This window comes from Mus caroli, unplaced genomic scaffold, assembly GCF_978045245.1.
Source record: "Mus caroli unplaced genomic scaffold, Mus_caroli_1 scaffold_7, whole genome shotgun sequence".
Lineage (NCBI taxonomy): Eukaryota > Metazoa > Chordata > Mammalia > Rodentia > Muridae > Mus > Mus caroli.
The window spans coordinates 28,694,608-28,710,396 of record NW_028227262.1 but is presented as its reverse complement, the minus strand read 5'-3'; the positions used below and the strand labels follow the sequence as shown (position 1 = coordinate 28,710,396).

Here is a 15,789-nt window from a genome sequence, read left to right as displayed (position 1 = left end):
GCATGATTTTAGTTTAGGGTATAACTTCTACTAAAAGTTCCTAGAAACAATAAATCGAGTTATAAATTGTACAAATTGTAGGGCCAGTGAGGACAAAAGGGATTTTTGTTTGTCAGAAAGAACACCCCACAGTTCAACAAAAGCAAGTTTGGTTTATTTGAATGGTTTCATTAAATAAGTCTACAAAGGTAACAAACTGAAGCACAAAGCGCAATCTTACAGAAGCGCAACCCCCGGAGTTAGTGCAAATGTACAGTTAACGGCTGCTGAGAAACCCCAAGGTTTGAATTCAGTTTTAAACAGTGTACATTGTTAAATAACGTAAGGAAAACATTTATAATTCGGAAAGTTCTTTTTAAATGTGGAAAGATACTCAAAGTGTACTATTAACACAAAAATAATTTAAACAGTTCAGTAGCACTAGCTCGTTTCTCTAGGCTTCAGTTATTTCATCCACAGGAGGGGGAAACCAACAGTAAACCTCTGTGAAGGGGGAACAGACCTCACTCAGGATGACTAAACCAAACACCACATGTTGCATTTGGCTCCCTCTACTGCTGGTACGAAGCACTCAGTCATCCTGTACCCTGCTTCACTCCCACAGTACCTGTTACCCTCTCCCAAAAGGAATAAATGAGTCAGCACTTTGGTAGCACGACCTGAAACAAAAGCCCTGCTCATTACACTTCCCTCTCCTGAAACTTTCAGCTCTCACTTGTATCTTTGGGCCTCGACCAACTTAAAAAGAACAAGACTCTTACAGAAAGAAGCCTTGCTAGTGTGGCAACTCCTGGGATGTGTCATAAAGTTGGAAATGTGTCAGTTCCCAACTCAAGGTGAAGGAGGAAGCACCCAAGAAATAAGTTCTACTTTTCTCCACTTTTCCAGAATATTCAGATCCCAATCAGCCAATTAGGTCCCTATTGCCAGAAAAATCAGATAATACTGGTTGGTTGCTGTTATTTGGGGATATGGGTATGAAAATGTGAGAGTATTCTAATATAGAAGTACAGGCAGCACAATAGATTCTGACTGTGCTACAGGTAGGAAAGGAAATAAGCACTTTTTCCTACAATGCTTAGAAAGTCAGAAGTGGGTTGAATTCCCACAATACAGTACTTAAAGCAGAGAAAGTGTGGTACTTGTGCAACAAGAGGTGGGGGCAACCAAGCAGGTTTCCTTAGAGCAACACTTTCCATCTGTGACTTGGCACTATCATCCTTCCCAACTTAAAATCTAGCCCACTCCCCTCTTTTTGTTTAATCTCTTCTAGATCTTGTTTGTTCACTGGCCAAGCATCACTTCAAACAAGCTTGTCCCCACATCTTCAGTCCTTGTCTTTCACACACAGCTCACAGCCCTCCTCATTCTTTCTGAAACAGAACTTTGTTTTCAACCACTGATGCCAACTTCACTGTGCTCACCTTACACCTGCTCTAGGCAAAATTGAAACGACTGAAAAAAACAAAAACAAAAACAAAACAAAAAAATAAACCAAACCAAAACCAAAAACACTTTCATTTTCCCTTTGGCATATCCACTGCTGGGGTCATGTGGACCTAAGATTTCTTTTCCACATACCCTTTGGTGACCTGGGGTCTGGTAAGTTGATGCTAACAGCAGAAGCAATAGAAGTCCAAGGCACTAAAATATCCAGCAAGCAATACTGGGAGAACAGAAGTATTCAAGTACAGTAATTTATACAATTTTACATTCACATTTATTTATCTAATACAATGGAAATACAAAGGAAAAAGTTAAAGTGTCTTAATAAGTAAAGGACAGAGCTAGCTTTTGTGTGTGTGTGAACCTTTTAAACCTTTCAAATTTTTCTCTTAAAACTAATGTTGTCCAACAACATTTATATATCACAGTGTTTCCACATCAAAACTGATGGCAAAGTTACATGTCCGCAGGGAACATCATTGTTTTCCCTAATTGCTAATGCTGCAGTCAAAGCTGCTAATATCTTTTGCTTAAAGCATTAATGACCTATGTAAGAAAGGGTTGCAGCCCCAGTCCCCTGGTATTTTTCACTAGGTTGTAAAAGGGGGGAAAAGTGGGGGTAGGGATCAGAGTGGAGAGAACCTTTGTCTTAAGGTGTGCATTGTTGAGGGAATAAGGAATTTGGGACACATGTCAAAATTAAGAGCTCTGCCCACTTACAGATACAGATCGGGTTTGGCTTACATTGAGCTCTTGGGGCTTTCTGGTAACAAGGCTCTCTTCTAGTTCTAGGCCTTACTGGTGGGTACAAAAACAGAAAAGCAGTCTCAGGCAGCCCCTCCACCAGAAAGCTGTTCTTTCCTTCTTTTATAACTCCAACAAACGGAGAAGGAGGGTGGTTCTCCATTCTGAGGGCTCAAAATGATATTAAAAACATTCCCTTCTGGCAAGAAATAACCAGTTAAATGCAGCACTAGTAGTTAGTATATAGGCTACTTCCCCACCCCCACCCCCCAGCATTCCATTTCCTGCCCCCAAATCTACTCAGTTAACATCCTTGCTGCTGACTAGGTGGTCCGTAGATTGGAACCTGGGGGATTGCTGATGGACTTCTGCAAATTGCTGATGTTGAAATTTTGCAAGGATGCGGTTCCTACAGGTTGGAACTGGCCAAGTGGCTGTGGTGCTGGACCACCTGTTCCACTCCACTGAGTGCCAAATGGGGCAGGTGGAAAACCATACTGCTGTGGGGGACACATGGATTTGGTGAAGTGACCTAGAGAGGTAGCAGATGCTGCAGAGATGGGGGTAGAGCCACCCAGGTTTGAGGTCATGGGAACACACAGCTGCCCAGGAGCAGAGAACTTCCTTGCCATTCCAGGGCCCTAAAAACAAGAAAGTAGCAATGAGAATTTGATGCAAAATGGGTGATATTGTAATGCTGTTGTAGAGCTGAGATGTTCTAATCTTAGCATTAACAAAATATAATGAAGCCGCCCATATTTATTGGCTCTACCCTTAATAAGGAGGAGTGAACAGTAGGATCTGAGATGTGTTTATGTGCACATGCAGGTAGTGCAGGATGTTGAAGAAAAAGGGTACCAAAATGATTGCTGCCTTGTTTTCTCAGTAATAGTTAGAATCCACAGGCTACTGAAGAAGATAGTGACATGTCTGTGTTTATAGTCCGGCGGGTTAGGAAAAAGAAGACTCACCTCATAATTCATGTGTCCTTTGCTGCCTCTCCTGCCTGAAAGATTCATGGCATCTCGGGCCCAGTTGTCTACTAACTTGTGCAGGTCATCTGTGAATGTGCCCTTCCTACTGGAAGTCATAGCAGGAGGCTGAGCCTGGGCAGCCTGGCTACTCACTGTTCCTCCAACGGTATTTGTGCTGCTGGTCCCTAGAATTGTAAGTAACACAATATTAGCATTAAAGTGGGGTCTTGGATATAACTCTGGGGAAAGGGGAAAATGTCATAGGATAATGATTGGCAAGCCACGGAATGGGAAGAATATTTGGGAAGCCATGCAGGAGAGGAAGATTTTGAAGTATTACTTATCCATTTGCTTTTGCACAACAGGTAGTGAAAATGGTTTCTCTTCCACAGCTTGTAGATAAGGCTAAACAACTTGGAATGGTGGCAGGCATGAAGGGGAAGGGCATTTTCTAACACTGGGACTGTCTGCCAGTATTCTATTCCCAGCAACACACTGATGAGGGAGTGATATGGTCCACGGGGCTGGCTGCTATGGAACTTTGTAGAGAGCAGGGCCAAATAAGTACTGTGCACTGGGCAAGTTATATAGTACAAAGGCAGAGATCAGGGCTTCTGTGGAAAAGATGGGGTTTCCAGACAGCATGTATGCTGTGGTGTTCATTCTTTAGATGCTCTTAAACAGATAGAAATAAGGAGATGCTACATGCTTTGTTCAAAAGTTTTCACCTGAAACCATAAACATAAATTTGTAAATATAAATTTGGAAGGAGTCGAGGCTTCAACTCCTCTCGATGTCCCATGAATAAAGAACTGAGATTTGGCAGCAGCAGAAATGCCTGAAATTCTCAGCTCCATGAAGTTATGACTTCTTGAGGACTTGGGTTTTAACTGGTCAAGGATTCTCATCCCTTCTCCCCATTCTTCCCAACAGAAGAAGCACTCCTGGGTAGAAGCAACAGGAAAATGCAGCTGAGGCAGGGGTGCAGAGGGGAGAGAAGGCATAGGTTATGATGAAGGATTTCTATTTCTATGGTTTGATGAGAAAGAAAGGAGGAGTCTGTGTCCTGCCTGATTTCGGTTCAGCTGGAGGGCACACTGAAGGTTATTCGAAGAGGCGAGTTTTAGGGAAGAGGGAAACAAGAGTCATGGTCTTATTTTTGGTTTTTATCCCCCACTTAATTAGTAGACTTGACATTTACTACACAGTAAATAAAGGTTACTAATGTTGTGAGCCAGAAGGTCCTACCATACTCAAGGAACTCTGGGACTAAATGCATGCGTTTTCCTGCTTTCAAATGCCAAAGCAGAACACCAGAGCACAGCAGCACACCTGAAGCAACCCTACCTACAAATACCCACTGCAATCCACTGTTGGTACCAAAGGGTGTATCCATTTTACCACGAAGGGAATGTCTCTAGCTAAAAGCATGTCTGTGCTAGAGGAACGCTAACTTGGGTGAAGCTGCAGAATAAGGATGCTCACATGCTTCTTTGGTTGCTGTGGCAAGACATGAATTGTTGCATCACATGGTGCCTGCTAAAACTGCAGAGGATTGTCACTATACAGTGTAAATGTAGAGTAATTCACCTACAGTATAGGAAACCAAGTGGGAAAGTATAAAAACACAGGAAACAGCCTTCCTTGAATAGCAAGTGTGGGACAAAGATGCAGTGGGAAGGAAGCACAGGCCATGAGATAGGCAGTTACAACATTGAGGAAACCCAGAAAGCAGGCATGTGGCATGCACAAGGACTAGCATCCTGCTAGATGACAGGGCAGATGATCAAAACAATAAAAAATATCCACAAGTGAGCAGAGCTGTCGATGCCAGATGAGAAGCCAAGTCAGGGTGAGCACTGCTTGTCCAGAGAGCTCATGCCATAAGTCACACTTCCCTAGTCTGATGCTAGTTGCTCTTGATGTTGTGAGGGCCCTTTAAAACCAAATGCCATTCATTTTAGTCTATATTCCTCAATACTGTATTCTAAAAATGAGCTTTACCGTACATGTGAGAGTCACCCTACAGTTAGCTTCTTATTTTAGTTTCTGACTATAAAGTAGGATTAACAGGCTTTCTGCAGTGTGGTTACTTTAAAATGTTTTCAGTTCCCTGAAAGCTTTATAAAGTAGGATAGATTTTATTCCCTTAAATTCATCTTCTAAGTTTCTCCTATCCCTACGCTGTCAGATTAAGACATGTCCATCAGCCATTATTAAGACATGTCCATCAGCTATCATATAAGCCATATTTATTGCCAAATAATCCCACCCATAGAATTTTGTTAACTCTCTATATTCTTATAACCTGTTCAGTACTAAATTCTTAGCATTTGCACTTTATTTTAATGAGAAACCCCTAGGCTAAAAAGCCAAGCTCTACCAACCAAGCAGCACTCCTCTCCCTACTAGCTGAGCAACAACTACTACTGTGCTATGAATGAGATGAGAACATGGCTGTCTGTACACCTAGATCATCGCTGGGTTCCCAGTGTGACCAACAGTGGTGGGAGCATGCTCCCTGCCTCAGAGACCCTCTGTACGGATCCTAGGCTCCCTCCATCACAGTGGATCCACGACTAACCCAGCTGGGCTCACAGGAGAGCACTAACTATGAAGTGGTTTCTCAATCTGGAAGTTGTAGTAATTAAATATGGCAGTTAAGCATATTAAGGAATATATCAGAAGAGGGTGCAGGAATGGATGGAAATTAGGAAACAGGGAGTTAATGAGGCTTCAGAGTTCAAAGAACTCATGGCTTTGCAATCAGGACCAAAAGTAACAGAAAGAAAAGATAATTACTACAGAGCTGGTTGCAAGGACAGACTTTTTTCACCATCTTCCCTGAAGCATAAAGAGAGAGCAGTGTGTTAAAGAAATATCAGTGTAAAATCTTTACAGACTCTCCAAACAGCACACAGAAACCCAGCAAGAGAAAGCAGGAGGGGACATAGCTGGGTGGGACCTGGTAGCCCTAGATGTAAATACAAGTCTATAGATTAGTCTAACTGGCTTGTGAGTATTAACATAATTATCAGGTGGACTCTAAAGCCTGGATGACAGATGCTGAACTTTTACACCTAATCTATTTCTAAACTATAATGTGGCATTAAGGCTCTAGAGGAGGAAGGAACAGGTCTTACTGCTTGAATTTCAAATACCCAAGCAGTACGTCCATTGATCTTGTCCTACTTCCTGTTTCTCCTGCTGGGTTGTTATAAAGCATTTAAATCAGTTCCATTGTTAAAGCAAGTTAATTTAAACTGGTTGTTATATTTCCACATCCTAGGTATACACACACACACACACACACACACACACACACTCCTACACTACATACACGGACTCTCGCTTCCCCCCTCCATATGCCCCATCCCTTCCAGAAATAATTTAAAAGTATGTGGAAAACAAGCAACCTTTAAATATAGATAAAGCATTAAGCCAAGCCGTGCTTCCAAATTATTTTGAGAACATATGATAATGTATCCAAAACTAGTAAGGGTCCCTTCACGCTTTCAAGTACCTGTTTTCTATGTATTTTTAAAAATCTGCCTCCTATGATTTGTCCAGCAGTTTTACATGACATATCATGATGCACCTTCCATAGGTATAAGGCCTTTCATTTTCAAACAGATAATACTGCCTATAATTAAGAGTATGCTGTGAGATACAAAATTAATTCAAATGGTGCATATCAGATATTACAGAAGGAAGCCTTGCTTTGTCTTTTTTCTTCTCAAACATATCAGGCTGTGTATTACAGGCCTGGCATGTCACATTTATTAATACCCTATTAATAATACTCTATTATCAATAATATATTATTACTATTATTAATTTTTCTAGCTGGACATATAAATTGAATGCATTAATACCCTATTATCCTATTATTATTATTACTGTTATTATTAATCTTTCTAGCTGGACATATAAATTGAATGCTTAATTTCAAATGTGCTAATAACATATGTAGTCAAAGCTACCCTAATTAAAAAAAAAAAAAGAAGCTATTGATAAATGCATACCCAAATTATACATGCTTGGAAACTACGAAAATGGAAAATGCCCTCCAGCCACTTTGTTGAAGAGCTCAGCCCTGGACCACTGACATGTGTGGGAATGTGGTAAGAGAACGCTATAGGCAGAAGCAATCCATAACTAACTCAGGAAAAAAAGAACAGGGGAAGAAGGATGACAAATATGTCAGTGAGGGAAACAGGGGTTAAATCTAATACACAAAGGCACAAGAACAGAGCAGAGAGCAAATTCTTCCCACCATGAAGAGGCCAAAGGCCCCCTGAGCCATACTCAGGAACACTGATGGCGTTAGCACATGCGTTTAAAAGCACGAAGAACCACACCAGAAGTTTGAGGCCTTAACCAATTATTATTCAAACTCTAATCAAGTTCTTTTTCTTACTTGAGGTTTTTCTCTTATATTTTTTTCTCTCAATATACAGTATTGGCCACCTACTAAGTACCAGATGTTTTTATGAACAATATCACATTTAAACTGCACAACAGCCCTAGGAAGTAGCAGTATTTATTCCTTACCTGGAGAAGACAAGATAGGGCATTTGCTCCTGTGCAGATGTCACCTTATTATTAATGATTAAATTAGAATTTATTTTTATTTTACACATATGGGTATTTTGCCTGGGTGTATGTCTGTGTACCTTATGTGTGTGGTATTCTAAGGCCAGAGGAGGATGTTGAACTGGCATTGTAGATAGTTGTGAGCTGCCATGTGGGTGTTGAAAATTGAACCTGAGTCCACTGGAAGAGCAGCCAGTGCTCCTAACTCTCGAGCCATCTTCCCAGCCCCACTGTACCTTTCTTTTCGGTGTGTGCTCTCCTGTGTATTGGTACATGTGGAGGTTGGAGAACAAACTCAGGTGTGGGTCTTCATGACAACACCCAGTTTTCTTCTGAGGAAGGGTCTCTCATTGGCCCAGGGCTTGTTAACAAGGCCAAACTGATTTGCTCGTGAGACCTGGGATCCTTTCTCCAGCTTTGCTGCTACTAGGATTACAAGTACAAGCCAATATGCTAAGCCTTTAACTTAGGTTCTAGGGATCACACTCAGGCTCTCTACATAGCAAGCACTTTTTGAGGTATTTTTCTAGCTTCCCGCACCTTGTTTTTTAAACAGAAAGTGGGGGAGTTCTATTAATATTAAAATGACAAATTTCATGTGCAGATCTTCAGCTTTGAACTTCAGCTTTGGTCTTCAAAAGAATAAATGCTTTGTCAAGATAACTATATTAAATGTTCTTTGAACTATTTAAGTGTCATGGAGTTGGTAATGATGGAAAGGGATTTCTAGTCTCTTTCAACTTGCAAATATTCAGGCTTAATTGAGAAGGTGTGCTTTTATCTTTAGTAAGAATTGGTTAGGAACATGCTTACTGTCTTTTTCTTTTAATTTTAATTTTGAGAAAGAGACTTGCTATGTAGTTCATGCTGGCCTCAAACTTGCAATCTTTGCTTTTCCTTCCCTAACATGGGATTCAGGGGTACCTACCACCACTAATGTCACAGAATAGACTGTGTATTGCAGCCTAAAATAGATTAAAAGAAACAATTCTACCTGGAAGTTATTTTGAAATCTCTAAAAACTTCCTGTTGCTTTTGGATCTTTTCCTATAATTAACAATGGGGACCCAAACTTCTGAGGGTAACAATCAGCCAAGCCAGTGAGTAGATGAAATATAAAGACAAATGAAAATGGACTGCGTGACAAATCAGATCCAAAGCAGCAGAAAAACAAGGACAAGGAAGGAGTAAAGGAGTTACACACAAAGAGCCAAGCAGGGCGTACTCAGAAATCGGGTCCTCCTGCCACCAGGTTTGAATGTCACCTGCTCAGATGCACAGTTAAACTTCGCACAGCCTGTGAGAAGGGAAAAGGAAAGAACAGAGAGGAGAAGAGACAACACAACTACAAGATGTTAGAGCTTGAGGCTGGAGTGGTGACACACTGGATGGCATGTAGAAGAGCGAGATCCGCAGGGAAGTCCATCTGCTGTATGAGACAGAGACGCCAGACCTCACTCCATTGGCAGAAATGAAGCTTTTTTTTACGATTGGAATAATGCTAGCAGCTTTGTGTCGATTCTTATTAAGCAAACACATTAACTAGGTGAAGGGAAAATGGAATGTTTAGATTTTATGTAAATGTGCAAAAGGCACTTACTTTTCTGTAGTCTGTCCCCCAACTCCTTTCTACCCAAATATCCAATTCATTTCAATTTTTCTCTATTAATAACTCCTCTGTTTTTTGGTCTTTTTTTTTTTTTTTTTGGAAACAGGTTTCACTACTATAGCCCAGCCTGGCCTCAGCCTCAAAGTCATGTGCTATAATACCTGGCTTTCCTTTCAATTTTTAAAATATGTGTATGAGTGTTTGGCCTGAAAGTCTGTGGACCATATCCATGCACTGCCATCAGAGGTCAGAAGAGAACATCAGATGCCCGGGATGGCTGGGAGCCTGCACATGAGTGCTGGGAATTACACCCAGGTCCTCTGCAAAAGCAGCTAGCCAGGTATAACCAGGTATAACCACTGATATACCTAGTCTCTTAACCACTGATATACCTAGTCTCTCCTTTCACTTCTCACTTAATTTTAGTCACTAAAAGCTCTGTGCAGTAAGTTTTGAATAATACTAAACAAAACAGTATTTTGGTAAGAAGAGTATGGATCAAGAATTTGATCTTAGGATATTCCGCTCTTGGAACCTGTCCCACTCTCTGAAATTTTCTTATTTTCTAAATCAATGTTCACTATGTATTAAAAAAAATAGATGTTAGAGCTAGTCATTTCAGAATGTTGCTATCATGCTTGGGAGTTTAAAAGCATATTGGTCAAAAAAAAAAAAAGACATTAGTTTTTAAAAACTGCCAGCAACTCCTTAGAATTTTGTCCACAAGTCTTGGCTTAGTGTGAAAGGTTAAGGTCTAAGTCTTAAATCAGCTATACATATAGGCTGCAGGTACAATGGTTATTCTTTCAAAGTAAGTTATTTCAGAGCTGGGTTTGATGACTTACACCTGTAATTCATGCAAGTGGGAGGCTGAAGCAAGAGGACTTCCGGGAGGACCCAGGTTAGCCGGGTTCCACGTTAAGTTAGGCTATAAAATGAGGTGCTGTCTAAACAACAAACAAGAAGCTATCCTATCAGATGGCTGGAAGCAAGGAGGTCAGTGGTTCTAACCCCTACTCAGTTTTTCTGCTAAGTTCAATGGCCAGTCATTGCTTAACAACTCAGACTCTTTCGACTCAGGGATGGCAGTAAGTTATTCATCTTCCTTTTGTACCAAGTATGGCAATATTTCTATTTTAATGTTTCTGGAAGATGGTGGTCACTTTGAATTCTTACCTTGACCTGGAGCAGAAAGGCTTGGTACTGAAATGGCACCATCACTGGTAAAGGCTGAATAGAGGTTGTCACTGGAGGGAGATGGCTTAAGAGGCTGTAACAGCTGGCTGTGCCCAGTCTCGGGGGTGTTTCCTGCGGGATGGAGGGTCTGTTGTGGGTGTAAGACTGAAGTTCCACTCTGACCAGACAGGTTACCTGTTGAAAGATAAAGAAGCATGAAAAATCATGTAGAAACGGCTGAAGCTATATTTTAATTCACTAAGCATTCGTGAAGCACTGGATTTCATGTCTAGCACCATATAAACTAGGGTATGGTGGTCAGCATGTCTGTAATCCCAGCACCTGGAAAGTGGAGGAAGAATGATCAGGCATTCAAGATAATCCTTAACTGCACAGTGAGCATGAAGCTAGTTTGGGATACATGAGACCATATCTTCAATAAATAAGTAATAAAACAAAAGGAAATAAAAAAATAAACAAACAACACATAAGCCTTTCCAAATACACTTATTGTTTCTGTTTCCTATTCCTACTGAGTGGTAAATAAAATAAACAAATAAACCCAGAAAATGACAAATGGACAAAAACTTTATTGATATGAAGGTGAGAAAAGATAAATTTATAAACATAGAGTTATTATGAATTGCTCCTCAAGAATGATAGCTTTAGATAACACGTAGAGCTCACTAACCTGAGCAGAATGTACAGTAAATTAAACTACAAGATAGATACAGAGCTTCCTTTTCTGCTTCCATAATCACTGGATTCTGCCTATTAGAAAGATGGGTGACTACACAAACAGGCTGTTAGTCTCTGCTTCCATTTTCTAATAAATACACATGATATAAGATATATAAAAAGGGGCTGGAGAGATGGCTCAGCAGGTAAGAGCACTGACTGTTCTTCTGAAGGTCCTGAGTTCAAATCCCAGCAACCACAGGGTGGCTCACAACCACCTGTAATGAGATCTGACGCCCTCTTCTGGTGTGTCTGAAGACAGTTACAGTGTACTTATGTATAATAATAAATCTTTGGGCCAGAGCAAGCAGGGACTGAGCGAGTGGGGTCAACCGGAGCAAGTGGGGCTGACCGGCGCAAGCAGAGGTTACTATTTAAATAGAAATGCACAGCCGGGCGTGGTGGCGCACGCCTTTAATCCCAGCACTCGGGAGGCAGAGGCAGGTGGATTTCTGAGTTCGAGGCCAGCCTGGTCTACAAAGTGAGTGCCAGGACAGCCAGGGCTACACAGAGAAACCCTGTCTCGAAAAAAAAACCAAAAAAAAAAAAAAAAAAAATAGAAATGCACTAAAAATTATGTCCTATCCAGAGTCTGCATCTGAATTAGCCACTCTCCTACACAGATATATCTCTATTAATATAAAGTTGAATAAACTGGTCAAATACAAGAAAATGTTTGAATAACTATAAACATTTTTTAGATAATAGAGAGCAGGTAAGAAATTTGCAAATGCCTGCTTTCCATACTTCAACTAGACCTGGAGAACAAATGTGAAATCAATCCACTTTTCACCCTCTCTTAACTCTGAAACCAATTAGCTGTCATATACTACACAAGGACAAAACTTTGTATCCCATTGAAATAGGCATAGTCTATTATGAAAAGTTATGATTTTTTATCTTTGATTAGAGTCACCATCCAGTTCTTTATCCTAAGACAAATACATGAGATGCAAAGCTTCATTTATGGTATTACCACTTAGGCACACCCAAGTCTCTGACAGCTAAATTAAGTTGATACAATTATGGTCAATTCACAGACATTTAAAAAAGAAAGAATCTTGAGGCTGGAGAGATGGCTCTGTGGTTAGGAGCACTGGCTGCTCTTCCAAAGGACCTGGGTTCAACTCCCAGCAACCACATGGCCGCTCACAACCATCTGCAACTCCAGTTCCAGGAGATCTGACACATTACACAGACATATATGCAGGCTATATAGCAATGCACATGGAATAAAAATAGATACTTTTTTTTTTTTTTTAAAAAGAAGAAAGTATCTTTAGTTAACTAGACAGAGAATAATTTTTTTCTTCTAAATGCCTAAGGGTCTGATCAAATGTTGCATTATATGAATTGACAGAGCTGAATGTTTATTCTGAAGAATAATCATAAACAAAGATTGTTAGTAAGATAAACAGTAACACCAATTACATAAGAAAAAAATAAGGAAATAAAACAAACAAACAAACCAAAAGCCTACTTCTATAGTGTCAACAGAGGTTCAAAATATACGAGAGATAGAAAACTCAAAGAAGAAGGAATACTAGAAAGCTAAACACCTTTGCAATGTAATAGAAGTTAACCAATGTTTAGTAGTTACATACATGGTGGGATACAGACATGAGATGACTAACATGAAGGCCCAGGGTATTGTACCTGAAAGCTGTGGGCTTTTATTGCCCAATGAGCTGCTGCGACTAGACTTGCTGCCTTTGCTTTTAGTAGGTCTCCTTCTTCTCCCCGACAGAGGAGCAGCTGGGGGAATAATGACAGCAGGGGGAACCTTGCCCAGTTTAGTATACAAAGATTCAATTTCATGCTTCTGACGACTCTGCAGGTCCTGAATCTCTTTAAGATGTCTACAAAAAAAATAATAAGACACAGATAAAAAGATAACCATCATTGGTGAAGTAAGAGTTAAAGCATATTCTTAAATCTGCAATCAAGTGCTAAATGTGAGATTCTACTTTTACAATTCATTTTTGCATTTTCATTTTCTATTATACAAGACACATTCTAGCAAGCTCCTAGCCTAGATGATAGCATACTACAAAAAAAAATGACTTGAGGTCATATAAAGGGTAGGTAAAAATGCTAATGTGATCCAAGTGATAGGCCAACTGATCACAATTATATATTGTAGCGCTATTATTAGATTCATGTTATAGACTAACAAGCAACCAAGAGTTGTTAGTTACTAACATAGCTGGAGAGATGGTTCAGCAGTTAAGAGCAGTTTCTCTCTTGCAGAGGACCTGGGTTCAGTTGGCAGTACCCACATCACAGTCAACAACCATCTGTGACTCCAGGTCCAGAGAATGATACTGACTTTTGTCCTACCCTAGGCATGCATATCATGCATATACATATATGCAGGCAAAACCCTTATACACATAAACAACTTTCTTTAAAGGTGCCATAATAAAAAACAATAATATAGAGGTGTTAAAGAGATCCCAAAAGTAGAAATGCCATGGGTGCTGGTGAGTACAGGACAACTCAAAGAATAATGTATCAGGTAATTTTAGCTTCTGTTATCACTTTCTGCTCAAATGGGGTGTAAAATTAGTATCTGCATTGAAAAGCTATTAATACCAGGTAAGGTACTAACACTATTTTACATGAAAAAATTACTTACTTTTCTCGTAGTCGTCGTAATTCTAACCTTAAGTCTTCATCTTCAATGTCGGACTCATTGTCACTACTCATGTACGAGGAGTTGAATGAATTACTAAGGCTTTGACTTAGATTCTGGATGGGAAGGCTCTTTGAACACAGGTGAGGGGGAGAGTGTGGACTACCTGAGCCATCCTCTGTACCCCTACTTAGAAAGGCAGCCTCTAGGTCTGAAGATGGCCCATTCAGATGGGAAGGTTCCGCCAGCTCAGGCTTCTCCTTCTTTGGTATCACAGCAGGAATAACAGTTTGTTCTGAATCTCTGAAAGGAGGAGAGGCCACTGGTCCCTCTTTTTTGAGCTCTGTGACCTTGTCCTCAGTTCTTGAAACAGAGAAACGACCCACTTTGTTGGCTGTAGTTGTCACCTGAAAACGTCCCACCTTGGTAGGCTGTCCTGCATCTGACTTTGCTTCTGGGGTAGGTGCTTTGTGGGTGCTGTCTGGGACATCTAAGGAGATGCCAGAAATAGTAATTCCATTAGGCTCTGGCTTTACCAAGGTACTCTCTGGACTACTACTTGAAAGAACTGATGACTCTGATGTGCTAGATTCAAAATGAACCGACTTTGTATCTTCTGACCTATTTTTACGTTCTTTCTGGGCATCATCCATTGTAACTGAAACCTGATGGAAAAAAAGAGAATGAAGTATAATTAAAAAATGATGTCCCTGGCTAGGTAGGTGGTATACACCTTTAATCCTAGCACTCCAGAGGCAGAGGCAGGAAGATCTCCTTCAGTTCAAGTCCAACGTGGGCTATATAGCAAGTTCCAAGCCAGCTAAGGCTACACAGTGAATCCTTTTTTCAAAAACGAAATGAACAAACAATAAAAACAAAAAGCCCAAAGTCAAACAAACAAAAGTGAGTGGGGTGGGTAGAGAAGCAGATCTTCCATTTTTAGCATGGACAGTTAGAAAAGAAAAATCTGCTGGTGATACAGCTCAAATGGCCAAATGCTTGCCTCATATAAATGAGGCCCTTGGGAGAAACCTCCAGGACTAAGTAAACCAGTGACGGTAGTACATGCCTGTAATCCCAGCATACTCTGGAGGTGGTGTCAAGAGGATCAGAAAGAAATTCAAAACCACCCTCATATACGTATAGCCTGAGCTGGAGAGCTTAGCTTAAAGAGGGTGAGAGAGGCCAGGAGGGGCAGGGAATAAAGGAGAAAGGAGGATCAACTTATTTTCCAGTGAACTTGTGGCATTTCTTCTCTTAGTCTGTTTGATCATTGTGAAGTAAAGTGGACGCCTATTATAGAGAACACTGCATCAGTACTGAGATGCATATTCTCAGTGGCTGCTAACTAAATGATTCATTTTTACCTCTCATGTGACATCACACAAATTCACGTCTCAGTCAAATTTTAATGAATGTTTCATATGAATAGATAATATCAAACAAACTTCAAATGTTAGAATCAATAATAGTAAGATCATCCATGCCATGGCTTGTTCATCATATAAACTCAGCATATCCCAAACTCTTAGAACTTTGGTTTGTGAATTAAAAACAAAACAAACAAACAAACAACATATCCAACTCCAAGGACTATCCCAAAATAATTAAAGTGGTTTTGTAAATGGTTTTGTATGTACTAAGGGTCAAAAATTCTCACCAAGTAGGTAAATAAAATGTAGTACCACTTGATGCTGACTTCACTTGAAGGCTGAATCCTAAGAAAAACATCCTAAATATGGAAGGTATTTTTAGATGTTTGCTATTACTTTCCTTAGTGTGTTGGAAAATTACAACAAGAAACAAAAGAATGTCTAGGTAAACCAAATTGCTACTGGAAAGGGGGATCTAGAAAAGTTAATTTGTAAAGC

At 40.2% G+C, this 15,789-nt stretch overlaps 1 protein-coding gene across 17 annotated transcripts in view; it reads right to left on the bottom strand.

Annotated features, from left to right (window-relative positions):
• Positions 1-132: 132 nt before the first annotated feature.
• The window catches only part of Wnk1 (WNK lysine deficient protein kinase 1), a 122,732-nt gene continuing 107,075 nt past the window's right edge, over positions 133-15,789 (bottom strand). For 9 of the 17 annotated variants that reach the window (XM_085840042.1, XM_085840029.1, XM_085840034.1 and 6 more), the window contains 7 exons: positions 13,922-14,583; positions 12,940-13,142; positions 10,546-10,740; positions 8,965-9,057; positions 5,967-6,008; positions 3,162-3,349; positions 133-2,831 (listed from right to left, as the gene is read on the bottom strand). In XM_085840042.1, the coding sequence (XP_085696168.1) occupies positions 2,514-2,831; positions 3,162-3,349; positions 5,967-6,008; positions 8,965-9,057; positions 10,546-10,740; positions 12,940-13,142; positions 13,922-14,583 (1,701 nt within the window). In that variant the 3' untranslated portion in view covers positions 133-2,513. Of the gene's footprint in view, positions 2,832-3,161; positions 3,350-4,178; positions 4,262-5,966; positions 6,009-8,964; positions 9,058-10,545; positions 10,741-12,939; positions 13,143-13,921; positions 14,584-15,789 lie in introns of those variants that run through there. The other 8 variants (XM_085840044.1, XM_085840043.1, XM_085840033.1 and 5 more) reach the window with 3 other exon arrangements.